Source organism: Calonectris borealis, chromosome 5 (assembly GCF_964195595.1).
Source record: "Calonectris borealis chromosome 5, bCalBor7.hap1.2, whole genome shotgun sequence".
Taxonomy (NCBI): Eukaryota; Metazoa; Chordata; class Aves; order Procellariiformes; family Procellariidae; genus Calonectris; species Calonectris borealis.
In genome coordinates this window covers 36,069,693-36,097,303 of record NC_134316.1, presented here as the reverse complement: position 1 = coordinate 36,097,303, position 27,611 = coordinate 36,069,693, and the positions used below count along the sequence as shown (strand labels likewise).

Below are 27,611 nucleotides of genomic sequence, written 5' to 3'. Positions count from 1 at the left end.
GTGGCATGTGGAAGCATGATAGGAATAATAATTGGGACAAAACCTCAGCTTATGGTTAAACGCAACTGTTTAGAAGTTCACAGTGGCTACCTTGTAACAATACTGATAATCTGTAAGAAGGTATGAAATTAATGGGACACGTAGGAAGAAAACAAATTACAGGAAAAGAAACAGTTCGCAGTCACTGAACTTGTGATGTCAGTAGCTTGGATCATCAGTATCTATATTTTACATGCAAGCTACAATACTAAACCAGTACAGAAATGCAAGTAGCACATTTATATTAAACTGAACATTGCAGCTTTAGCAGCCATCAAAAAAATAGGATTAGAAAGTGTGGTTTAGCTGGGAGCAGCAGTGGTGCTACCAGGAAGTCAGAGTCAACAGAAGGCAATGGTAGGTGAGATAACTGGGACTGACTGGCTCTAGAAGGAGCAGCTAAACACTTTAAACACATCAGTCTTGTACTTTTCCCAATTAAAACACTAGTATGATCTTGATATGGAACACAGGACAAGAGGAAATGGCCTCAAGTTGCACCAGGGGAGGTTTAGATTGGATATTAAGAAAAAATTCTTCACTGAAAGGGTTGTCAAGCATTGGAACAGGGAAGTGGTTGAGTAACATAATTGGAGGTAATTAAAAGACGTGTAGATGTGGTGCTTAGGGACATGGTTTATCGGTGGACTTGGCAGGGTTAGATTTATGGTTGGACTCGATGATCTTAAGGGTCTTTTCCAACCTACATGATTCTATGATTCTATACCCTAACAACTGACTTTGCACAGATTCTGTCTTTTTGGTTTTTTTCTTTCTTTCTCCTTTTCATTCACCTTATTTTCATACTGCAAGGAAAAAGGAGGATTTTAAATCTTAAAGTCACAATTTCAGTTTCAGAAGGTTTTAACCAAATAAGTGAAGATTTTTAAAATAATGAATTAAGTAAAATCTAATCTCAAAAAAATTCACTACATACCTCTCTATAGATAGACAAATGATCATCAAAACATGCATAACATTCAGCTACAGTTATCAGATGCTCCTGAATCCTTACATGTTTCATGCATTTTTTGAGGAGGCAAATACAAAACCCCCTTAAAAATTTTAAGGGGCTGTTTGAATCCATATTGCAGAATCAAATAGCAAATACAAATAAAATTATAAAATGTAATTAATTTTTAGTTTAATAAAAGCACTACCAATGTTGTTTTGAGTGGCTCATTTCCAATACATTTTAGATAAAAATTTATCTTAATTCAGGCAGTTTTCGACACACCAGTGATAGCTTTGTGAGGACTGCAATTTAGAGTAAAAGGAAGCACATATCAGCAAAAGCCCCTTGAAGGTAGTTTTAGTTTAGAATATGCAGGAAAGAAACTTACTTTAAGCACAGAGGTCAAATTAATCTTTAATATTGCTCTACTGAAGTCAATAAAAGTTTATCAAGAATTAATTAGTCTACATTTTCAATTTACAATTTCTTGTACACTGCATTTGCCACTAGAATCTTATTTTTTATCTATCTATCTATCTATCTATATCTTTTCTATATCCCTTCTGATGGGATACCAAACTTCTGGAAACAGCTTTAGTATCTTGCAGCCTGCTCTAATTTACCTCACAGGCCAAGTTAAAGAAGAATTTTGATTGAAGAAAGAAGTTTTGCTTATTCCAAGGATTCATTGGCCAGAATTGAAATTAATTCATGTGTTTACAAGTGTGTGTTTGTTGCTTTTATCTCAACAACCCAAATATTTTACTAATTTATATTTATCCTCTCAAGCAGAGGACACAGAGAAATTAGTAATCTGATTTTCAAAAGTGCTGTCTCCAAAGCTGTCATAATGAGAAGGTTCAAAACCCCAACCATAACTGTTTTTCAGAAAAAAAGCAGCTGAAACATTTGAAACTAAAACTTAATTCTACTGACTAGCAGTCCATCCAGCAAAGTTTACTCCTCATGCTAAATAAATATCACAAGTAAGATCAAAGTTATCTTCATGTAATTATACAGAGTACTGTTAACATTTATTTATAAAATCAACAATGAAAAACACACACTTTATTAACTCAATGACTACTTGTTCTACATTTCTTATAGCAGTTTGTCAAGTTAGTTTAGCAGCTCGCTCAATAGCTACAGGCTTATCAACTAATGAACATACTTCAGGTATGTTTACTGAACTGAACAGTAAATATGTTTACTGTTTCTGTTTCAGGTATTATGTGCTAATTTCAGACCAATAATATGTGAATAGAATAGTCAAAATCTAAAAATTAGACTGTTTAAAATTATTTCCCTTCTGGCTGTCCCTAGCTGTCCTTTAAAACACTCTCGTTTGGCAGACCAGATAGGTGGACAAATCTTTTGATCTCATCTAATCTCTAATCTAAATTACTAGTTTGATGAAAAAAATCCACTGAACTGGAGGATGCTTTTTGTTTAGTGGCATTCAGATAATCTAAATTTGATTTTAGCATATTTATTTCATAAATTTCAAAAGGAAATTGTCCACAGAAACAAGTAGAAGATAGTTATCAAAAGAGAAGGTTTTTTCTTTTTCTAAGACATCAGATTTAAGGTACAGTCAGGGTGCTTTACAAACACTGATCCCTCAGTACTACGTGACCTGTTGGAAATTTGCTTTTTGTAATGCAAAATGGCTTAATTACAAACATCTAAATCTCCCAGTGGTATAGTGGCCAAGAAAGGTCTGAAATCAGTGCTCACTGGTTATGCTTATAACCAGCATATGTGATGTATGTAAATACCACAGTTTACTTACTGAAAGAATTCCTAACATTATTAAATTATGCAAGTTGCAAAACGAGTAAGGAAAAAACGCAACTAACTACGAAGATTCAAAAAATTACAATAAGCAGCATAAACTGATAATCTTGTATTTGTAAAAGAACATTACATAAGTATGCATTAACCTCTCTTCATCCATTAACACATTTTTATGGTTAGAAAAGTAATTTTAAGGAAACCTCTTGATGGAATTTGGATGGCAAGAAATTACACTTACTATTAACAAAAACTGCAAATCTTAAGAATGACAGGTAACGTTCACCCTCTATTGGATTCCATCCAATGTCTGGATATCCTTTAGCCAGCAATACTGGACAACTCTGCAGGCCACAACCTGCCAGGTAGGTAACAACCTACAATACAGAAGCAATAATTTATTCATGTGTTTAGAAATAAATTTCTAAAAATAAGTATGAAACAAAATGAACATAGTAAATGTTTTTAAATAACAAGGTTTTTATATGCTAGGTGTTTCACCTGAGAAACTACCAACATAGCTCATTATTGCATCAGTCTTAGTTTCTAGTTCTTGCTTTTGATGATGAAAAAAGTCAAGCACTCTATTTCTGAAGTTAGCTAATTACATGATGACACAACAATACAACAACATGAACAAATGTGGAATGTGAAAAGCAGAATAAAATATTGTGGAATTCAGATCTTTTTTTACAGTACATAAACAACAGTTAAAATACTATTTTAACTATTTTAATCACATCAATAACCATGTATAGCTAATTTGCTACAATAGCAAAATAAATATTGCATCAAAAGTTTATTTACTGTAATTCCAATTTTAATAGATATGCAAACAATTACATTTTTCAGAAGACTGATAAATATCAGTGAACAGTTTTAAGAGACTGAAACCAGAAAGATTAAAAATTTTAGTAATATGTAAATTCCTAACACAGCATTTCTTACCAAGATGAATGTCTTTAAGAGCAATCTTTGAGAAATGATGACAAATTACATTAATTATAGTAAACTGAATTTCTGAAACGTACAGAATGATTTCTCAATTATTTAAAAGGAAATTTGCAGATAACTGCACAAACATGTGATTTTTGTTTTTATTCAAAATATACAAAGGACAACATATGAACATGATTATAGTACTTAAATATATTTTGAAATAGGTAATGCACATCAAGAACTTTTCATGAACCTGTAAGAAGAGATACAAATTATCATTTCTTACAATGAAAAGCAGCCAAAAACAGGTGGCGAAAGTGAGATAGGTTTTTCTATTTGGAAAAGGGAGATATGTTATCCTGCTTAAGCGCCCTATAGCAATTCCACCATGAGATCATATTTTCTTATTATCTAATGCCCTAAGAGAGAAACCAGTTATGAATTCAGGAAGAAGAATTATACTTCTGCTGATACAGTATACAAGTTGCCTCCAAAAGGCTGCAACAGATGAAAAATGTGCTGATGTGAAAAATTTGCGTATTACAGTATGCAGCGAGGAAGTTACTCCGTGCACTCGCTGGAAAAAGTATGCAATTCCTAACAGGGCTCGATAGTTTTCTAGTATCCATCCAGAAGATATGAGTGAATACACACTTGTAGGAGTCTAGAGATGCTGCTCGTATAGAATGTGAAAAAACTGAAAGAATAAATCTCTTCTCCCATCTCTTTTCAGATTTTATAATGCTACCATCAAACCCCATAATTTTAATCTATTCAGTTTACTACAGTATGTCATCAGGCCATGGGATACTTTTCTTGTGCAATCCTCTACCTTTCGCACATTCACACATTTGCAGTAAAAAGAGATCAAATTTGCAATGGCAAAAGATCAAAAGTTAAGTTGTCTACGTGTAATTTATTTGCTTTGAACACAGGCTTTATGGTACAAACTTTAGTCACACAGAAACGCTGTATCATTCTGTGAGTAGGATATGTATGCCACATTCATCGAACTGATAGCTATACGGTATTTGTTTTTTCTTGTTATTCAGTATATAGATTTATTTACTGAATAATATCCACCTACTGAACTAGATAAAGTTATTGACTCACCAAAGTCAATATATTACAGCCAATACATTACCATTCTTACAGGTAAAATGACTAACGAATTTGGGAAGCCCAGTCTGAGACACATATAACCTGATTTTTCAGCATAAAATACTGTGTATGTTGCAGCTGATATCTGTTACTGTTTGAACATTCAGCGCTTGTATGGTGCCAAGTATTCCAAGGTAAGCAATCAGTAAATGAGGAACATGCAACTAATGGTCAACAGTGAAATTCAGTTTAAATGACTTGCCCTACAGTACTTTCTATGAAAATATTAGACAGTCACTGGTGGCGTTCCAGTCACTTGTGGTGTATCACAAGGGTTGACATTGGGGCAAATACTGTTTAATATCTTTATTAATGACAGGACAGAGTGCACTCTCAGCAATTTTGCAAAATTGATAATTGTTCTCAATGGTACCTGTATCTAATTAGTATATTCCCGTGCACTCTCACACCCTTCCCGTTCATATGCTTGTCTCTGTCTTCTCCTAGCTATCCCATCATACATCCATTTATTTCCATTTCCCAACTTTTCCTCTCCCACAGCATATGCTGATCCCAAACACCCCCACAACTGGTTCTACTCTCATCATAGGATTCTCCCATACTGCACAGAGGCTTTCCCTATACTAAGCTATCATTCAGGTGCTTACCTGTTCTCCTCCATTTATATTAAACCCTGCCTCTGTTTTCTGTTCCCCAATGCTGTGCTAGCACGTATCACTTCCTCTCCCTGCTTTCCTCCTCTTCTGACTCTGTACCCATCTTCCATCTCTTAATCTGTTTTCCTTCCTGGATATACAAAGAACTTTCATGCTATTTTCTCTATCCCACCATTTCTAGTTCATCCTGCCTCTTCTCACATTTCCCTTTATTCCTAATCATTACTAATGACCCGAGTCCTGGATTCGGTTTCCTATTGCAACTACCCTTAAAATCCTGTTCCAGTTTCCCTTCTTCAAATACCTGCCCTTCCATTCTCTTAGCTCTTACCTCCATCCCCATCAATCTCTATGATTTATTTAAGCCAAAAGACCCGCTTCCTTTCTTCACATTCTTCTCCATTTTAAAATTTGCTCCTCCCCAAATAATATTTCTTGATATGCCTTTCTCCTGCTTCACACCTTTTTTCTTGTCATCCTTTCTACCTGATAACAATAGTGAAAGGATGCAGAAGATAGAAATAAATCTTTTTTGCTGTGATTCCCACTAAGCGTAAAGCAAAATCAGGGAAAATACTGCTCAGCCAATCTTACCTTGAGACAGCACATACCTGGAGCAAGTATTTCTAAGGAGACCATATCCAAAAATTACTATGATCGAACTTGCCCTTTTCCCTTCTAGCACAAGTACACTAATACATAGGTAAACAGGTCAGAGTGATCACTTACCTTATCAAGATCTGGCTCCTCCAATGCTAGTGCAAGCTCATTGTTGTCCATTACAGAGGCTGCTGCAACATCTAGTGGTGTCGAACCTCTCATTGAAGGAAATGCTGCAGAAGAAAGTTAATATACAATAATTAAATTCAGTTTGCAGTAATCATAATCATGCAGCAGAGGGCAGCAATCACACTGGAATCTAGAACATAAATATATTAATAGAACGTTGTATGGCTGTTCTTCAATCAAGAACATGGTTAACTGTTTCGAATAATGTTAAAATAAATGCTGACTTTTTTTTGACTTGACATCCATATCTATAAACATACTCAACCACACTGGTTTTAAATGCAGATGAAGAAATCAGTATTAACAATATCACAGGAAATATTATACTATTTCTTTAGCAGAGCAACGTGTTAACTATGTAATTCTGCACAACCCTATCAATTCAAGGTTTTAAAATACGCCTACATTCAGCTAAAAGAGACATTTTCAAGCTTCAGTGTTACCTGTTTTCTTTCTCTTAGTCTTATGCCATTTTCTGTGTTTAATATGGGCAAATGCAGGCATCGAAATGGTCACCGTGAACAGTTAAAGCACTGTGAAATCACATGCTATCTTGCCTTGCTATACCTTATTAATATAGCCATCTATCTAGCCAAGACAATTTTCTTTGTGTTACAAAATCTAACGCACACACATTAAAAAACATATATTCAGTGTTCCAAAAGAAAAATATGAAATTCACATCAGTGGCCTAAACTTTAGAGGGAAGGGAAATGAAACCAGATGAAACAGGCAAGCACCATAAAGGGTTAATTTAATCTTAGATTTCCAATCACACCTATTTTGAATGGAAAACATGTCAAACTGCATGGACTTAATCCTAGACTTTTCAAGTTATTTAAAAACACAGATTTAGACTATTCTGTTTCTAATATAAATCATAGACACATAAGGATGAAAGGAAAATGGAAAAAAAATGAGTTAGAGGTGAAACCAAAAAGTGGTTTAAGCTTCAGAGAAGCTTCATTGCTATACAAATTAGATACTAGTCTTGTGATACCACAGTTCCTCCCGGTTTTGCTTTTAGCTGTGACAGCTACGTGACGTACCCAGTCCAACACTGCTGTTTTCCAGTAAGTAACTAAGATGCTCAAACATGGCCTTTTGGTTTTGACGACTAATTCGACAGAAGTAGCACAGGAATCGACAACAGCTTGCCACCATCTTAGGAAAAACGATCTGCTGAAGAAGAAAGTTGACAAAGCAGTGAAATATGTTAATTACCAATATGTTCCAATTCTTCTTCCTGCACTCCTAACAAGGAAAGTATAGTGAAGTTACCAAGGTGATAAGCAGCTGACAGTTGCTTTCCTTCTAACTTAAGAAAGGACCCGGGTTTCCTTTTAACTTTTGTATTCATTAGGCCATTAGGTTTAAAATGTTGAAAAATCAGTTTGCAGAGGACTACTGGGGACATATAGGGAAAAAATGGAGAAATAACTCTCATCAAAGCAATTTGCAGACTAGCAAATGCAGTTATACAAAAACTCTATCTTAATTATTATTACGATAACAAGCTCAACCCCCAATATTAGGTCATAGCAGAATAAAGAACATTCAAGAACCTTAGTCTACCCTCTCATATTACAGTAAGAATATACAGTCTTCATATAAAACATTTCTACAAGACTCCTATGTTGTTCAATGCATAGGCCTGATAAGATAAAACAAAACATTAAATTGTATTAACTACCCAATGCTTTTAAAACCAAAACCAACCAAACAACCCCCAACACTTTACTTGCTGCACATTATGTGCAAGGATTTCTCCTCTGAAAATAATTTCATCTGTAGCACTCGTGAAAGAACGTTTCAGAAGTTGCAATTAGTCATAACATTTTCTGAGATTAACAAGTTATGTCATTCTCACCTTTTACTGAAAGGAGCTGAAAGAACAAGATTCAAAATCATCAGACAGATTTTTGATGCTTTTTTAAAGGTTTTTCTATCTGATTTATTAGATTTACCATTATATAGCACTTTTAAAAAAGTGTCAAGTTCAGCTACAGATCTATGTCCTAAGGATACTCACAAAATTAATGAGAAAATTCATTACCATCAAGAATTCTTTTTTAAATAATCTGACTAGCACCCTTCAGCCACAAGCAGGAACATATATTTTATATATATATATTCTGTAATATCCAGGGTGATATCCAAGCATTTTAATCACAGTATCATGGGTTTTTTTTCTTCCTATGACATCCTGCCTCCTTCACTTCATACCTTTCAACTATAAATAATATTGCTTATACTTTATTATAACAAAGTCTAATAAATGTTGCCTTCTTTACAACACAACTCTAATTCATTCTGAGAAGTGCAACTTTTTTACTTAATGAGACAACAATTTGCAAAGGAAGTGATTATGTAATTAAAAGCTATATGATATGTATTATCTTTTCAAGACATCAGGTGTACTTCCTAACTTCCAGAGGCTTGATTAACTGTAGTTTTACTTCGGCACAGTTTTTTTGCTAATATGTGTGGCTCATTTGTCTATTTCATTCATGAAGGAACTATTATGTACAAGCAGCATTATATATGATTTCTGTTCTTAAATGTAGGGTAGATGAAAATGAATGAAAAACATTCATTCATTCATGAAAACATTCAAAAAAGCTTCCACCCCCCAAATTTACAGGGATTTTAACAGAATGGGTGACATAACTTTGTTTAGAAAATTACAATAACAACAATACTGTAAAAAATTGTCATTTTAGAAATTCCTTATTATTGACAGGAATATGTATGAATATGGAATTCTAAAACTTTCAATCGGTAAGAAATAATTTTGAATTAAAACGATTCAATTCTGACAGCCAAAAAGGGTGTTGCTTGGGATTCGCTGAAAATGAATAACCAACACCAGAAACCAACATGACATTAAGATTCCAAAATTATAAAGTCTAAACACACAGTCTTTAAAATAAATATTTTAAGGCATTAAGATACACACTAAAACCTAACTGTGATGGAAATGCTGAAAGCTTGCCCAAGTATTTTCTGGGATATACATTTCACCAATGATGTACCTTTCCAGGATTTTGTTAGCCAGTACTAGCAAAATACTTCTAAGGTACTGAGATACCTGCAGCCACACCATATTTCACCGATCTCCTCATCTGTTTCTGACTCCTTTATTAATAGCACAGCTGGAAAAAGCCTGGCATAAATTTTTTTCAGTTTGAACTGACAAGTTTTTACCTTCTCACTGTTCCTTCAGAGAAGTGTGAGCTATAACACTCTCAGTACATGTCTCAATACAGCCTCATGATAAAATCACTTAATCCAAGAAGTTGGAGATCTAGCTTAAACCATCTGCTGTCACAACCTAGGAAAACACCCAATCCCTAAACCAGAGACTACATTGCATAGTTGCTCATTCCATTGCTTGAAGATGTAACACCAAACAGAAAGAAATGTCAATGAAGCTGGAAAGAGAAAACAAAAGGGAACATACTAAAAATCTAGCCATGAGGAACTTGCTTGAGAGCAGGAAAAGCAGTGTTCTAGTGCCTGATGCCACCACTATACTTGAACTGTATATAAGCGACCCACTGGACAAACCCACAGAGAATTTCAAATGAGTACATAAAACCATAGCTGACCAAGGCATGCTCACTGTTTCTGGCCCTACTCCTTTTTATTCAGAAGAATACCTTACCTGGCAGAGTGGAAGATCCACAGCATGCACAAACATGTACCTCTTCCAGATTATGGCCTAGTGATTCTACCTAGGGTCAACAACTTTTCAAGTGAGACTTCTCTGCCAGATTAGAAGTTAAGCATGCCAGCAGAAGATCAACAGACAGCAGATGACAATCATTTTAAAAGCAGTACTTCCTCTCTCTGCAAGGTTGCAGTTCCTATGAAGAAAACTTCAGGCTTGGAACTCAGAAGCAACGCTTCTCTGCCTGTACCTTTCCCTGCCCGACGGTTTGTTCTGTGCAATGTCCCCACTGCAATATCTAAAATCTGTGCTAATGGTGTGCAAAACTCTTTGTTAATAAGCCTTGCTGTGTTATTTCATAACATGACGGTAGCCCTGTGACTCCATAAGAAAGTATGTGTTCTGAACCATGAGTATCTGGAAGTTTCCGCACTTAAGGAGAAAATGAGGCACCAGAGTCTGGAATAGATCAAATTCCAAACACACCCTATTTCTTGTCCATACTTCTTCGTAAGATTTCTACTCCTATGCCAGTTCCAGTTCAGCAGGTGAGGTTTTGGATTCCTTCTGAGGTACCTAACTCTCCCCATGCATTTCATAAAGACAGACGTAAAATAGGACATTTTGGGTGGCCAGACACATTAAATGCTGCAACATCAGGTTACCAAGTAATTTTCTAGGTCTGTATTCCCTTTAAAGGATATCATGGTAACTTCTGTAAAGTATTTTTGTAGATCTGTGTTGCTAAAATTTCCTATGAAAACATTTTTAATAGAATTAGGAGGCACCGTGGGGTTGTTGTTGTTTTGGGGTTTTTTTTTGGTCACCTTTGACTATATGTACACGTTGTAGCAAAAACAGAGGGTTGTGACACCTATAAATTAGCAAAGTATTAATCACCTTATAATTAATTGTAGCTTGCCTTGAACTCAAATGTGAGCATATTAAAACACAATAACTAAAACCAGTATGTGAATACTTTGTAACACTGTGATTGCCAGACACAACGTATAAGTATTTTACAGAAGTACATGAGCTAAGTGACCAACGAGGCAAAGAAAGAGGAGTGTAGCACATAGAAGGCATTTAAGTAACGAAAAACTGCCAGACAGAGACAAGATAAGCACAAGGTTGTAAAATGGGCTGAAAATCATTCCAAATACAAAAATCATTCCAAATACATAAGAAGAATGAGCGGCCAGGCAAAAGAAAACAAGATAAGCAGTATTGGGATAAGAGGAGACCCCTCTTTTTGGGACGTAGGCGATAGCTTAAAAACATCAGGCATAAGTAAAGAGAAGGAGGAAGATAAGCCAGCTTCACTTCTGACTTTCTTCAGTAGCCTCAATGTCCGGTTAGGCTTCTCAAAATTTATGCCACTCTGCCTTCAAACTAACACATATATATTCAAGCATAAAGCTAAGAAATGGGAAAATAAAACACTGCAAGAAAATTCAAGTACTTGAATTTGAGCATTCAAAATTAAGTTGGTGTTAGTCTCTTATTATAGTTTAATGCTAATAATACTTTATCCAAGATGAAGAGGTATGTTTTCCTAGCAGAGCTACATCTCCCGTAAATTCAGCTAATGTATATATTTAATTTAAAATAAGAACAAAACCTTTTAAAGTCCTATTAAAAGACAAATGAAACACCTATAACCTCTCACTCACTTTTTAAAAATCAAGTCCTAGAATGCTGGGCTCCTCCCTCTAGTACTGTAAAAACTGTTCAATTTTTAACATTGATCAATATTTCAATTTGGACAAGCAAAATCTATCTTACATGAGGGAGATATATTTTCCTTTGGATACTTGTTCTTAAACAGTATACTTTTGGAAAGGTTCAAAATGCAAAACACGGAATAAAATTACGGTGAAATTACCTGAGATTTATCTCCTCCAAGCACGTTCACCATCACATCCATAACAGTCTCATGCATGCCCAAGACTCTCATTAAGTTAGGATGCTGATAAAACACCTTGTTGTTCATTATATCCCTGAAGTGGAAGAAAAAGCAAAAATGTGTTTTTAAGCAACACAATTTTAATTTAAACCAATGATACGTTATTAGATTTCAGAAATATGCATTCACTGTAGTAACATAATTTTAAATTCTTAGATTTCAGCATGATACAAAACCACCTGACAACTAAAGGCTTCAGATTTCAATATGCTATCATTCCTCTAATTTTCATGAATTCTATATACTAAGAAACGAAACTTTTAAATTATTTCAAAATGGCATTTCTTCATCTTTAAATTGCTCTTACCATCTGTTCTGTTTAAAGAAAAAATATATTCTGTGATAATCTAAGCGGAAAAGAATATATTCTGTTATAAGTAGAGAATGGGGATCAAGAAATCTAAATTTAATCTTGCGTCTGCAGTAACACCCCTTAATTAATTTTCTCAGTTCACAAAGTAGAAGACAATAAATAGACTTAATATTCAAGGTTATCTGTTACATGTGTTTCATCAATATTTCCAAAATTAAGACCATCTGTCAGAAGATGTAAAATGGCATACAGTCCCCTTAAATAGGAATAGTTTAACATTTTCACTCTGCCCACCATCCTCTCAACATGTTTTAGAATTCGCTGTATTGGTTTCATAATCCAGAACACAATTTATGTGTTTCGACAGGGAATCCAGGGATTTCTAACATTTTAGGTCAACCTGTTAAAAACAAATGGCAAATAACAGACATGCCTGCTTTAAGAAATACAGAAAACTGGGAATGGAAGATGACTCGTAATACAGCACCTCTGGGAAGGGGGCTACACACATGCCGATTTTAGACAAAACCTACCCTTTATCCCTCCTAGAATTCCCAGCAACTTTACAAACTCAGCATCAGGGACAAATTAGGTAATACTGTCACATAATAACTAATGATTTCTTACCATGACATGCTCAATTCAACTGAAGAGATTAGTCTTTGCAATTTTTACAAAATCAATGCAATTTTTACAGTGAAATAGTAAGAATAATGGAAGTTCCTTACAACTGTTGTAAAGGAGAGAAATTGTTCAAAATTCTTGATGAAGGACAAATAAATATAGTTCTCAGGCAATCACACTATCATTTTTTCTCTTTTTAAATACACTGTTTTAATTGAAGTAATTAATTTTCTGTGATTTTTTTTTTTCCTTCCAACATTAAATGGCCTAATCTGGCAATTATTCACATAAGAGGAGTAACAGACATGCAGACATGCACCATAATACCGCTGCCTAACAAAGGTAACTTCATAGCAAAGACGCAGAAAAAATATTCTCACATGAGCACACATTACATAAAGGTAATTTCTTATAATCCTGATGTTATAAAGGACAAAATAAGCAGCCTTCCGTGTTCAAATACTTTAAGTTGCCACTGATGATGACATAATAAATACTAACCAGTTTGAAATATTTCAGATAACAACAACACTTTGCTGGTTCTACCTAACTGCTTGCATAAACTTTCCAATTAAAAAGACATCAGCAAGTTTATTCACATGCATGAAATATAACGTCAGTTTTAAGTTTGGGAAAGATGTAGTATTGATACCAATAAAGATTTAAGTTACTGGTTTTCTCCAGAGCTGCTAAAACATGTACTTTGACGAAGCTTTAAGCTTAACTATAGTAAAAGGAGTCCATTTTCTTTAGATGAGAAAATACCTCAGTTCACAGAAACTTTGACACATTTGATACTGCTAGAGAGATCAATTGGAGCCATCTTGGAAATATCTGTGAAAATGAAAATTTCTGGTACATATCTGCATTTCAGTACAGCAGTAATTTTCATCCAGGATCTAAAATGAAAGGATTTACTAATATAACAAAAAGCTTTACATAAACTTAAAAATAAAATTATGTTAATTCCATACCCTAATCCATTAATCATTAGCAATTCCTCCTCTTTTCCCATCCTGACACTGAGAAGCGAGCGAATCTGGCCCAGTGCTGCAAGCAGATTAATGGTATCCTTCACAGAGGCAGCACTAATAGTGTATGCTTTCCTCAGAGCTTGCAGAAGTTCACCAATGCTGTCATATTGCCTACGAAGGAGGGTGTACATAATCCGAACTAATTCTGGATCTTGAATCTGATCTTCCTGGGACCAGCGCACCATAGTCTGCGATATGAGTTCTTTCAACGTAGCTAAAAGAATAAAATACATAAAATATTACTAGCTATTACAACAACAAAGAATGTGAAAAACATCTATTATAGTAAAATATTAGATAACAGTAGACAATGAGGCAGTTGTAAGAGAGCAAAAGAACACAAGCAGACTGAACAGGATTTTTCAACTGGAAAAATAATTTTTACATCTTTCAAGATAAGTGTGATGCTCTTGAGAGATGGAAAACAAGAAACATCTACTTAGCATTCAAGTCAATACCAGCATTGTTGGCAATGAAAACTTCTTAGTTGATCATGACTCTAAGAATCATCCTTGTAAGTTAAATGCTATATTTAAACTTTTAATTTATCCTTCATTTCTACATCAAGATTTACAAAATAGCACTAAGTGCAGCACAAACACCTTTTCATTAGGAATAACTGCAATCTAATTTTATATTATATTATATTATATTTTATAATGCCAAAGAAACATCATATTTTTGATGATCATCAGCCTAGGTTGGGAATACAGAAATTGGTAATTAAGTTTTCAGTAAACAGTTTATTGGCTGACAAGTATGAGTTCAATTATAGCAGAAATATTAATGAATGTGAGCTCAGCTTGCCAATCAATTTTGCCAGGGGGAGGAGGAAATAAAAGCTGTTCTAATGTAGAAAACTGCCAGAAAGAAGGATGAGATAGCCGCCTTTTTAAATCAAATATCCAATTCAGGGCCTAGCCAGGGTGGCTTGAGCAGCTTTTGCTACTCGTTCACTTGATGAATATTTAGCTATTTTGTTGTTCAAACAAAGGATCTACATTGTCTTCAAAAAGATGATCTATCTGGAAACATCTCAGAATTGTATGATTATGCAAACAGACTAAGGAGTCGGAGATGCAAACTGACTTAGAATAGGGGAATTTAATCTGTATTTCCCATCTGTTTGGGGAAAGTCACTATCACTTCGGAATACACTTTCTTAAAAAAGTGTATTGTTTGGAACTACACAATGCATATTGCTTGAAGCAGTTCTGTTGTATACATTACACATTCAATGACCCTGAGAACAATTTTTCTGAGCCCAGAGTTTAGGAAATTTACATGAAAACTAAACACATGTTCCAACTAGTCCTTGTTCCAACAAATGTTCATTGCTGATATCAAGTAGAACATGAATAATCACCTTCCCTCTTAAAACAATGCAAGTTCCTTTCCAGCAAAGTTACCTCTTGACTTTCCCAAAGTTCTTCCAATAGTAAGAACTGTCCCCTGCCAATTTCCAGCACAAAAGTGTTTATAGCTAGTGTAGAGCCATTTATTTTTGTATCTACACTATCCTTTCACTTGCTAAGTCCTCTCCCTTCCAGTTTACTTAATGATGTATTTGTAGAAAATAATCATTAATTCTCAGGTTTTGTTCAATAAACAGGCTTTTTTCTGTGGGGACAGATTCTGTATTTCATTAAGACAGCCCTATTCTTAGGGACATGTTATGAATGAAAACATTAAACAAGCTTTGTTCCAAAACACTGTATAACTTTCTTTGATCAAAACAATTTCTTCTTTCAGTGCAACAAGGCAATCTCCTCTTCTTTGATTCTTGCACTAAACTCTTCTTTCCAAGAATAACTAATAATTTCCCATAACTTTCCAACTCATTGAGTGTCACTGATTTCTGGTTACATAAATATATACACACTTCTTCTGTCAGAAAGTCAATGATCTTATTAAAGAATATAATTACTTACTCTGGCTTTCTGATTGGGGCGGGGAGGGGATAAACATGGGATAAAGAGCAACCTGAAGTGGTAAACTCAGGGAGGAGTTAAGGTTTCCTCCTGTGAAACTATGTTAGGTCTTTGATAGCTCAGGTGATGGCCCCTCTCACTAGGCTAAAGGACAAAATGTGCACAAATTTTTGTCTTTTTGTTTTACAAATCTATTTCCTCATTTCCTTAGTACTGCCAATAATATATATTTTTTGTTGCATTGAAAGGAATATTACTTTCAAAATAATGTGGTATTTTGGATTTTTTTTTTGTTTGATGAGGGAAAATACCATATTATTCACTCCAAATAGATATTTTCCACTTCAGCAACAAAAATATTATTTGCACTGACTCAATTACGATGGTGATTTTATACACCCGAGTTAACCATCAGATATTTATACATATAACTAAAAATTATTATATTTTTTAATACAAATATAATATTCCACAAGAAACACATTCTCATGAAATGAACAAATTAAAACCAAATTGTTTACCTGATAATGAATTGTCTATGCAGAGGTTCCCATGTGTAAGTGCAACAAAATGGTCCTGTGTTTTTTAGAGCTTCTCTCTGGAGTTTTGAAAATGTTTCTGCATAACAAGTGTTAGTGTTTCTTAGGTTTTAGTACCCTTGAAGGTTTTGATTTTTTTCTTCCGATAAGCTTTTAAGTAACGTATTACTGTATGTAATTACTTTTAGGCAGTATGGCAAACAGCCTTGGAGAAATCAATTAGCCATGTCCTTGCATGGATAAATTTTTGGTTGAAAGATAAGAAACAGAGGGTAGAACTAAGTGTTAGTGGTCACAAAGAGGAAGAAACAGCAGTGAAGTTCTGCATGTATCTGTGCTGTGTTCTGTGATGTTAACCACCTTCCTTCTCTAAAAGACCGGAGAAGGGGATAAGCAGATGCAAACAAGTTTGATGATACAAAGTTACAAAGAATAGCAAATATGAGTGTAACTGAAAAAAAATGCAGAACTTAAAAGGATAAAATTGGGCAATAAAATGGTGATGAAATTCACTTTGAATAAAATGATTGTAAATAAAATTAGGTAGGAAAATATAGTCCTCATTTATAAATAGAATGATGAGATGTTAACAGAGATAAGATCTGGCAGATAAATCCATGAAAATCACAGAATCACAGAATAGTTGAGGTTGGAAGGGACCTCTGGAGGTCATCTGGTCCAATCCCCATGCTCAGGCAGGGCCACCTAGAGACAATTGTCCAGGATTGTGTCTAGATGGTTTTTTAACATCTCTAAGAGGGAGACCTCCCTGATCAACTTATAAAAATATCAGCTCAATTATCAGTATCAACTCAAATTCACTGGCAGTCAAAAAGATCAAATCAAAAGCCAAGATTTATTAAGAAAGGAATGGTTAAAGGAGAGTACATTATGCCATTATGTTAATCCATAGTTCAGTCACACTTTTTCATCCAACACAAGAAGAGGCCATCAAATGAAGCCCAAGGAGCTTCATAAGGCAGGAGCTAAGCCAGAATGAAAGGCGTTTCTTCACATAACGGATAACACAACCCTGAAATTCCCTGCCAAAAATGTGGCCGATGCTAAAAGTTCACATTTGCTCAAGTGGAGACTATGCAAATATCTGTCAGAAAGATACAATGGGCATATAAAAAGATAAACCTCTTTAGACTCAGGAAATCTGAAGATAGCTGGAGCTGAAGATAACTGGAGACTGGGACAGCATTAAAGTTGTAAGTATCATATCTGATTGTTTTATTCTTACTTGTCCCTAGATAACCATTTGTGGTCAACTGTTTGAAACAAGGTATTGTGTTGGATGGATCTGAATCGTTACAGCCTGTCTTACCCATCATATTATTCCAAAACTGTAGAGTCTGCTTAGTGCTTCTAGCTCCAAGTGTATAAGGCTCATTCCGAGGATTAATTTCTTATCTGAATATTTCTTAAAGATACAGAACTTTGCAGTCCAGTTTCTACTGCCTAAAACTAGAGACTTCTCAAGTTGCTGCTCCCAGCCACTTACATGTACTCGCCCACATCTAAGCACAGCAGTACACTCTCAGGACTTCTAGCTGAACTCCGGCAAAGAGGAAAGCCAGAAACACTGGCAAAATTTGACACACACTGTATTAGTAATCCTTTAAGAGGCATTAGAGGAAATGCCTCAGGAAATAAGAATATAGTTCTTTCTAGACTGCTCTTACGCCTTCTGTGCATCTTAGTTTAGGTTTAGCAGAGTCCGCTTAGAGTCTCTTTTTCTAATCAGATGTATTGTGACAGTGATCTGTTGTTTTCTTCCCTCTAATCCTTTCTACCTTCTTTTGCCCTATACTGAAATGGAGAAGCTGCTGTGTTTGTTGCACTTGAGGAAAAAGATCTCCTTGCAACTCAGCCAAAAGATGAGAATAGATGAGAAACAATCAAATGTGATGACTCCAGCATTATCTCAACAATAGTCAGCAATAGTCTGATATTTTTTGACTGCTAATAAATCACAAATGTACTGTACTGCAACCAAACATCCTGTAACCAAAATTTAAAAAACTAGCAACAAAAAAATTGGAGTTAACAGCCAGTAGAAAGTCTCTTGTAAGTGACAACTCATAAGTTAACATTCTGTGGTTTCAGTGTAAGTAGCACTCTAAAGAACAAAGTCTCAAAGGACACAATCTATGATTCTTCAACTTAATGCTACAATTGCATCTTTTGTTTTTTCTTGAACATGCAGCGGATATTATTCAACAGAGACCTAACCTTTTCACACCTTAACTAGTTTAAATTGCCAGCATTCCTCTCCTAAGATAAAAGTCCATTTGTGAGTAGATACAAATGCATGCTTAGAGGAAAGGAAGATTTTCTCTAAGAAAATAGTTCCTTCCTACGAATATTCACACCCTGAGTATGTATGATCAGACGCTCAAGGCCAGAGACTTTTAGCCTTGCCAATAGGTACATGCCATGCACACCACCAACCCTCTTTATGCATATAAGAGGACTGGGGTACCTCAGGCACCCATTTTCTTTCACACTGAATTCCAAATTTCCTGGGGGGTAAAGGGGAAGTGCACACATGGACTATGTATCTCTCAGTCTCCAGCTACAGTTAGGTATATATTATAATATAATATAAGTATTATATAATTTTTCATTGTCCTTTGAATTACTTCATCCATATGCATATTTGTACTATGCATCACTCCAAGAAGAAGCCCAAGCCCAAGATTATCTGAAATTTCTAGAAAAACAGACACTGTAGAATCACTTGTCCAATCTGCATTTCTTGTGACCCAAAGCTCCAGCATATGAAATGTATCACCTGCTCTGTTCCAAGGACCAAACACCATGTGCCCTGAGGCTTTTGGAGTGAATGCTTCCTGATTCATGACAACAGAATCTGCATGAAGCCTGAAGAAGAAATGATACTTCCCAGATACTAAGCAGGTCCTACTACCATTAAAGAGAAAGCAGATGCTAACAGATGAGTCACTGGAGAATAAAACCCTTTTTCATGCAGCACATGAGATTATTATAAGATTTAATGTATTTACAACCTAGTATCAAACTTAACAGACCAAAATAAGCTTTCAGGGCAGGATAAACTCTCTCCGGTGCTTTACAGAACAAGCAGATCATGTAAGAGGTGTCCTGAGTTATAAAATAGCATTGCTGTGTAATCTCACACAACTCTTGATGAAATGATTAAGTCTGAAATGAAATTAACTGTTCCGGGTCTGTACAAGGACCTACTGCCAAACTGAGCAAATTGGAAATAGAATAAGAGCACTTACTACCATTGTTGGCTGGAAGACCAACCTCAAGTTACTTGCACAATTCTGCACATGATATTTGGATGGTGTTATAGAAACTTAGAGCTGGCAAAACCCAATCTTGATTCCCAAAGGCAATGAAAAACCTCAGCAAAAATTTATGTTCTAAAGGAAGACCTGGAAGAATTTGGCTTTTTGCCTTACTTATTCCTCACCATCCATAGTCACGACTAAGGATTGAAAACTCATAAACATATGACAGCAATGACAAAATTTCTGAGATTCACACTACACATCAACTTCACTGGGGGTAATACCTGGCAGTGAAAGCCAGGTGAGCTGCTCAAAGAGGCTCAACAAAATGCTCATGCAGATGGTAGAGGAATTGCAAGCACAGAATCCATCTCACCTATTTAGACCATGAACACTCCTCCTGTGTTAAGGAATAGGGTATGAGAATGTACATGTACAGGAATACTGCTCAGAATAAAAAGCCTGTGATTTCACATGTTTTGAGGTGGTTTATGTGCATGTATGTATGTTTGTGTGTATATGTACCCTAAGAAGAGGTAATATGAATATGAGGAATGAATATGAACACTTTGTTTTGCTACTAGTCCTTCCCTGCCAGTAGCAGAACCAGCTACAATAAATAATTTATTAGAGGAAGTAGAGCCAAAAGAACAAATGCAACATGAAATATTGTAGAGATGAAATAATAATGACAAATTGCTACTCAACTGAGAACTTGAGATATCTTCAGGATGTAGGACTTTCCTGTCTTCCATTTATAAACAAGCTCTCTTTTGCCCTCAAGTAGCAAAGAGGTTGAACTAACCTCTGTAACAAACATTACAGGAAGGTATCTGTAACATTCTTTATTTCATTGCTTCCTCTAATTAAAAGGAGTGTGTCTTTGAGACACCAGTAATACATGCAATAGTCTATTTTCAGCTTTCCATTGCTAAAATGACTGCATGCAGTTATCAATTACGTAATGCACGTGCATTATTTCTTAAATTGGTTAACCAACTAAATAATATTCTTCAAAGCATTATAAAGAAATGACCAGCTGCTATATATCACATCTCTCTGTGGTAGTTATGAACATGCTTGGTTTCTCTGAAAATCCAGCATTTCAGAGAACCAAAAATGTTCACATACAGTATAGCACTTATTATAAGCTCTTGCAGCATTTACAAGTTAAAATTAATTGAACGAAGTGAAGAAAAAAAAAAATCTTTTATTTCCTCTGTATAAATGTATATAACAAAACATATTATACCCTATAAGTGTTCAAATACTTGCTGGATAATGCTTCTGAATATGAAGAAAACTTGCCAAAACAAATTCTTAGTCTCCTTTTCTGCTTGTGTTGCGAATGAGTGATTTAGAGGCTGTGGATTGCAGGTAGTGCAACAATTCCACTGGACACCCTAAGTAAAATAGAATTGCAGATGCCCCAATCTAGGAAAGAACTACAACAGCTTATGAGTACTTTAGGATATTGGAGAAAACGTATACCTGGATTTTCTATCATTGCTCGCCCACCATATTCACTCTTACGAAAGGGAAAACTGGGAATTCAGAACATGAAGAGGCAGTCAAAACTTTAATACAGGAATTAAAAGCGTATCAATCACTAGGACCAGTACGCCCCCACAACCCTATTATAGAAGAATGGGGTTTTGCAGAGCATGGTACTTATTGAAACCTGTTCCAAACTGGTCCTGACAGATCAAAAAATGATGACAGAACAGAGAGATTCTGAGTGGGAAAACGGACTACTGTCTTGTCCGAGCAGTACAACAAGCTGAGAAAATACATCAGAAACAACCTGTACAAACCAGAAGTCCATTTCATTTACTAGAAGCAGTTCTAAAGGGGACTTCTCCCCCAGAAGGAATTGCACAAAAGCCTACAATTAGAAAATTGTATGCCTATTTGACAGGAATTGCAGAGGAAATAAAATTAACTGGAGGACATACTAAAGCTTCCAAATTACAGATGCCTATAAATGCAGACCCACTACCATTACAACAACCTTTTAAACCCTCACCTATTTTAAATGCACCTCTCCTCACCGAGGGAATGCCAACAGAAGGCATTCGGTTTACTGATGCCATAGCAAAAAGAATAGATAGCAAATGGCAATACAAAGCTGCTGCATTAAACATCAACACTGGCAAACAAATTATAGAAGAAGGTGAAGGTAGTCGTAGAAGGTGAAGTAGGAGAATTAGGGGTAGCTGTTCTAGTAGCACAAAACAGAGCAAAAGTTATCTATGTCAACTCCTATGCTGTATGGGTGGTGCATTCCAGGGTGGCAACAAACTGGAAGCCCTGTGAGCCGAGCATTCTTTGTAAAAGCTGAGCCTAATATTCCCCCTACTGATGAAAGAAAATGTCCAATAACATTACAGCCAGGACAACCTGTTATGGTACATTTAGCACAAATTGGAACTGTGGCTATGACTTTAACTAAACCCTGTGGCCCACTTGCTTGGGAATGTACTGATAGCAGTGGTGCAAAACACAGAATCAATAGTAGATAGATTTTTCCTTCTTTCTAAAAGGGGTAACCCGTTTGGCCTTCCCCACCGAAACATCTTCTTTCTTTTTCTTTAACAGGAGAAGATGAATCTATGTCAATGGCAACAACAATGGCAGCATTCCCCCAACCCAATTTTGTTTTTCCTCTTAATTAGGACAAGTGTAATCCTTCTAGTTCAGACACAAGATCCTTGGGACCATGGACTATTAAATTATACTGGAAGTGTGGGTATCCTACCAACAGATAAGACAAACCTGAACCTTGCTATTTTAGTTCTACGTGGAAATGAGGCATATCTAAAAGATGAATTGAGATAAGAACAGTTTAATAATTGAAATAAAGTAAAATAGTAATAATAATAATAATAATGGGTATACTTGGTGGGTAATGCGGAAGGATGAGGAGACCCAGTGTGTGCCTCAAAGAAATTTAACCTTGGGGGAAAAATAATCCGTGATGCGAGTTGTATGTTGTATGAAGTAATGTGGCAGGAATGACCTGAACCGATGTTTCACAAGGAACCAGACGAGTGCAACAATGACCCAAACCAAGCCGGTGTTGGTGCCCAACAATTGAACATATTGCTTATTCTGTCCTGAGCACCCATCTCGATAGATGGTGCCCAAGTCATAGCCTGTTCTTATGAACATCTGGAGGAGTGGAGTAAGCCCATGGAATGGGAGAGTAATATCTGTCTGTTAAAGGACAGGGGATAGTAGTTAATGAGAATGTATAAATCTGTATGTTGGGTATAAAGATGGTTTAAGTATGTAGTTTAAGTGCTGGTAAGAAGGGATTTCAGTAATGAGAATTAAATACAACGGGATGGTAGAAAGAGCTAATGGCTTATCATGAAAAACCCACTGAAATGAAAATATACTACACCGATTTTTCTAAACCCAAAACCAATGAGAAATCTTGTTATAAGATACCAGAACCAAATTGTTGGTACAATTTCACTTTTACACAACCTGTACTCATATTTTGCTTCTGGGGTAATCATGGTATAGAACTACTGCTTGTCTTTATGATTATTGAGCGCAAAATGTGGAATTTGTGTACGGCAGGGTGGCTGGGGGTTGATGCGTACGTACTTTTTAACGGTGGTACCTACACCTAATCTAAATTTATCTGCAATAGCACTACACAATAACATCACCTTTCATAGGCAGGAATGGATTATTAAAGATGAAAATGAAAATAACAAATTCCATCTTTAAAGGGAACCAAAGGAGACAACATTTCAATAGGATGCCAAATTGAAAATCACACCAAATGTATGACAGCAAACTTACACATTGTAGTAAACAATGTAGAAGGAAAAGACAACATACATACCTGTCCTTTTAAACACGAATGCTGGTATACTTTTACTATATCCCATTCAGCACTCGTAAGGTGTCTTTGGACAGACCCCAAGTCTCATTCCAGCCTAGGTTTTCAGTTCAGCATTGATATCGAACAACCATATTCACCAACTCAGTCTCCTATCAAACTGTCTCCTCACATTTATAACATTGGTCCCCGCATAATTAAATACACAGGACAACAGCAAGTGCTATTTAATCCATCATGGTCTCTCAAACGAGTGGAGCTATCAGTGCAAGTTAATATCTCTGCAATTAATATCTCTGTGCAAGTTAATATCTCTGCCTGCTCACCATTCCTGAAATCATCTTCTTCAGGATGGTTAACATGGCTGCATGGATGAACCCTTACCTCTCCAAAATGATCAGAGAGAGATGTGACCGGCATTCTGGGAACGGGACTAGGAATATTGAACAGCATAGACGCTGAAGTTTTAGCAAACAAAATAAGTTCGGCAACAAGTAATTTACATAAAATAGAACACCCATTACAATATTCTTTGACAGCACTAGGAACTAGTCAATGGCTTTTAGCTAACATATCGCCTAAATGGGAAAGAATTAGTGAAAAGGACCACCAACTAATCATAGATGCATTTGGCATAACCCAATGTTTCTCTAGCTCTTAGCTGTATCCAGGCTCAACTATGGATACAATCTACCGTGGCAGCAATTATAAGGGAAGGTGATGAGGGCACATTGCCCACTGAAATCCAAGAGGTAATTTGGGATGATGCAACTAAGTTTGACAGGGAATTCCAATCTTGGTGGCGTCTAATCAATTTCACTAATGACCCCACTGACAGCAAAGTCACAGCTTTCATTTTAGCAATACGCAATGCTTCGGTATATACCATATACCCAATCATCGCGCTGGGACTGAATCACAACGGAACTGTCCTCTATCTGTTAGAACATAGAGTATAAGCCCAACAAAATGGGAACAAATGGCAAACTATTGATGTTAATGCATGTGTTGTACGGGAACAACAGAGATTTATTTGTGAAAGCAATACCATTAAGGCCCAAGACATTTGTCTTGACACTGAACAAAATGTTTGTCATTTTGAAATACATCCTGATGAAACCCCTGAAACTGTACTTATGTGTACTTATGTTGGATGTGTTTGTATGAGAACTCTTTGTGATTCTATATTTATAGACAACACCACTGTGGAAACATATAACCACTCAAATATCTGTATTTGTGATTTTATCAAGATCATGGGATGAGACTTTTAACTATTTAACTATTGCTAAACCGGATTCGAAACAACGGACAAAAACTCTGATTACTGGCCATCATGATGCAGAGAAGATACACCATGTCCTAGAAAAGGTGAAGAAGATGGAGAACATTACTGATGGGATGCCTCATTTGGATGGTCGCCAACAGCAATAGGAACTTTGAGTCAGATGTTATACTCCATTGTAATTTTACTAATTTCTGTTGTACTATGCTTGTTGTTGAATGTTGTTCTCTATGTTAGAGTGTGGAAGATAACTAAACAAATGGCACTATTACCTAAACCTCCTCACATATATAACATAGCTTAATCACATTTAACAAAAGCTTAATAATTAAGTATACCAACCAAAAATTTCCCTCAAATTACAATTGGAATACAGCATTGATCCGTTTATGGGCAGAGGCAAGAGGTGACCACATCGCCACTCTGTAATCAAGATGGATTAACTTCAGCCATGCGGTGGATTGTGGTGGTGCATTTCCTCCCCCGTCTCCTGGGCCACTTGTTGATCTCAGAAATTCCTGTGAAACCTCAGCCTTGGTGTACTGAGTCTGACAGTTGAGCGCTCCTTGACCGTATCAGAAACTTTGCATAGCAGAGGCTGGGAACGTACCCCTACAGCCTGGCCCAGGTGTCATCTTATCAGAGTTGTAGCTCAAGTGGAACAACACTGAAACCTTGAGAATTTTTTAGTAATTATCATTTGGGACTGTGGCCAGGATGGAAATTTATGGATGACTAAAGCCAATCACCTTCCGAACCTATAAACAGTGGTCCTCAGTGAGAACCTTTGAGCTCTCTGGGACCACAGCGGGCTGCACCCAGCATCTCCCTCTGAGTGGGATGCCCCTCAGAGTTTGCAACACCTTGAGCCGGTAATATTTAGAAGCCCGTTGTCCGACGGGATCTGGACTGAAAATCTTCAATTCTCAAGGCTCAACCCTCGCCCATTCAGAAATGCCAAGACATTTTACATGAATATTTCTCCACCGAACTCGAAGGGAATTTTTAACAGGTGCCTTTTGTACATTTTTTTATATATATATTTCTGTCTGTGTGTGTGCGAACTAAGAGTAAGCATAATCTGTAATTAAGTCATGATTATAGTAGGCTCTACTAACATTTCCTTTGTAAATATTAAATTAGTTAATGATTAAGTGCTGCTAAAACTGTCAATGAACCCTAGACTGCTGCTAAACTCATATAATCTCTAAGATATAAACGGTTAGACATAACATGATTTTTCTTTATACGTTTCATCTGTGTAGTAAATAATAGAATGAACCTTGCCATCGAACTCTGTTAAGTCACACCTTTATAAATCTCTATTAAAATCACTTTCTGCTAATATCTTTGACGGTGATTCTTTGGGCGGCCTCTAAACCACTCAGTCGCGACAGTTTGTTTTATGCCATTGGGCATGGTAAAGTAATAAGAGGACAGATATGAAATATGGCAAGCATATGGCATTTGCATATAAATAACAACAAATGTCATTTTAATTTACTCTTCTACAGAAAAGACAAACTTTTCATCTTTTTGTATTACCAAAACCATGAATTACAGTGCTAAGTTTATCCATCATTCCTCTGTGTGTAGAATTACCTTGATTCAACTACATTTACGCTTCTTATAAGAACTAACTTCAATTCAGTTGTAAAAACTTTCATTGATTAACATCTGTCAAGCTTTGCACAGCTTTCTCTTAATACAATATACAAAATGGATATATATGTTATCAGCTGATACATACATCATATGAATCAAGTCCAACCAACATCCACAGTGCCTTGCAACATGTAGTGTCAGGCCTTTTTAAGAAGAAAGCTCATCAACCTGTCTGCTCAACATCAACCAAGAGAGAGCTTGGACTGTTTGGCCTAGAGAAGAGAAGGCTCAGGGGCAATCTTCTCAAGGTACATAAATACCTGAAGGGAGGGTGTAAAGAAAACAGAGGCAGGCTCTTGTCAGAGCCCAGTGACAGGACAAGAGGCAATGGGCACACGCTGAAACATATGAGGGTCCATCTGAACAAAAGGAAACACTTTTACTGTAAGGGTAACTGAGCACTGGCACACATTGACCAAGGAGGTTGTGAGTCTCCATCCTTGGAGATATTCAAAAGCCATCTAGATGTGGTCCTGGGCAACCTGTTCTAGGTGGCCCTGCTTGAGCAGGGGGGTTGGACTACATGACCTCCAGAGGTCCCTTCCAACGTCAGCCATTCTTTGGTTCTATGAATCACTGCCACAAGACATTACAAATCTGAAAACAGAGGAATAAAGACTATCTATTGGCTTACTCTAAACACCACTAAACTAGTTAACTTTAAATAAATAAATAAATTATTGTATTGTTGTAACAGTTACTCTCAGTTCTCTGTTGTGCTTATTCAGCTGTGCTAGGTGGAAGGACTGTTTTCAGTGATGTAATATACATTCTCCCATATATATTGTTCCTAGGTCTGTGGATTAAATTGCCTCTCTTATTAGTTTCAAAACATATACACAGACTTTCCACTTGAAATATTTAACTTGAGTTAAATATTTCTATTTTTAAGAAATGTTAATAGCTTAATATTACTAAGCAAACACACAGGGATATCCCAGTCCTCCTCCTCTATAATATTCTGCTGCAGAAAGGAACATTAAAAACATTTCTGCTAAATGGTATCTGTTCTTCTAATGTATATTTAGGCAACATGAAAGCTCACTGTTAAGGGCAGTGTAAATGAGATTTATAAACTATAGAGAAAAGTTTTCAGGCAAACTGATGATATCCAGACAGTATTTTTCTCTGCCCTCTGATTTTAGAG

The 27,611-nt window shown here is 36.0% G+C and overlaps 1 protein-coding gene across 1 annotated transcript in view; it reads right to left on the bottom strand.

Annotated features, from left to right (window-relative positions):
* The window catches only part of RYR3 (ryanodine receptor 3), a 256,141-nt gene that overhangs the window by 92,004 nt on the left and 136,526 nt on the right, over positions 1-27,611 (bottom strand). Inside the window, exons 39-43 of the mRNA XM_075151795.1 lie at positions 13,845-14,118; positions 11,853-11,967; positions 7,344-7,476; positions 6,235-6,338; positions 3,030-3,165 (exon numbers count right to left, since the gene is read on the bottom strand). Of these exons, the coding sequence (XP_075007896.1) occupies positions 3,030-3,165; positions 6,235-6,338; positions 7,344-7,476; positions 11,853-11,967; positions 13,845-14,118 (762 nt within the window). The remainder of the gene's footprint in view (positions 1-3,029; positions 3,166-6,234; positions 6,339-7,343; positions 7,477-11,852; positions 11,968-13,844; positions 14,119-27,611) is intronic.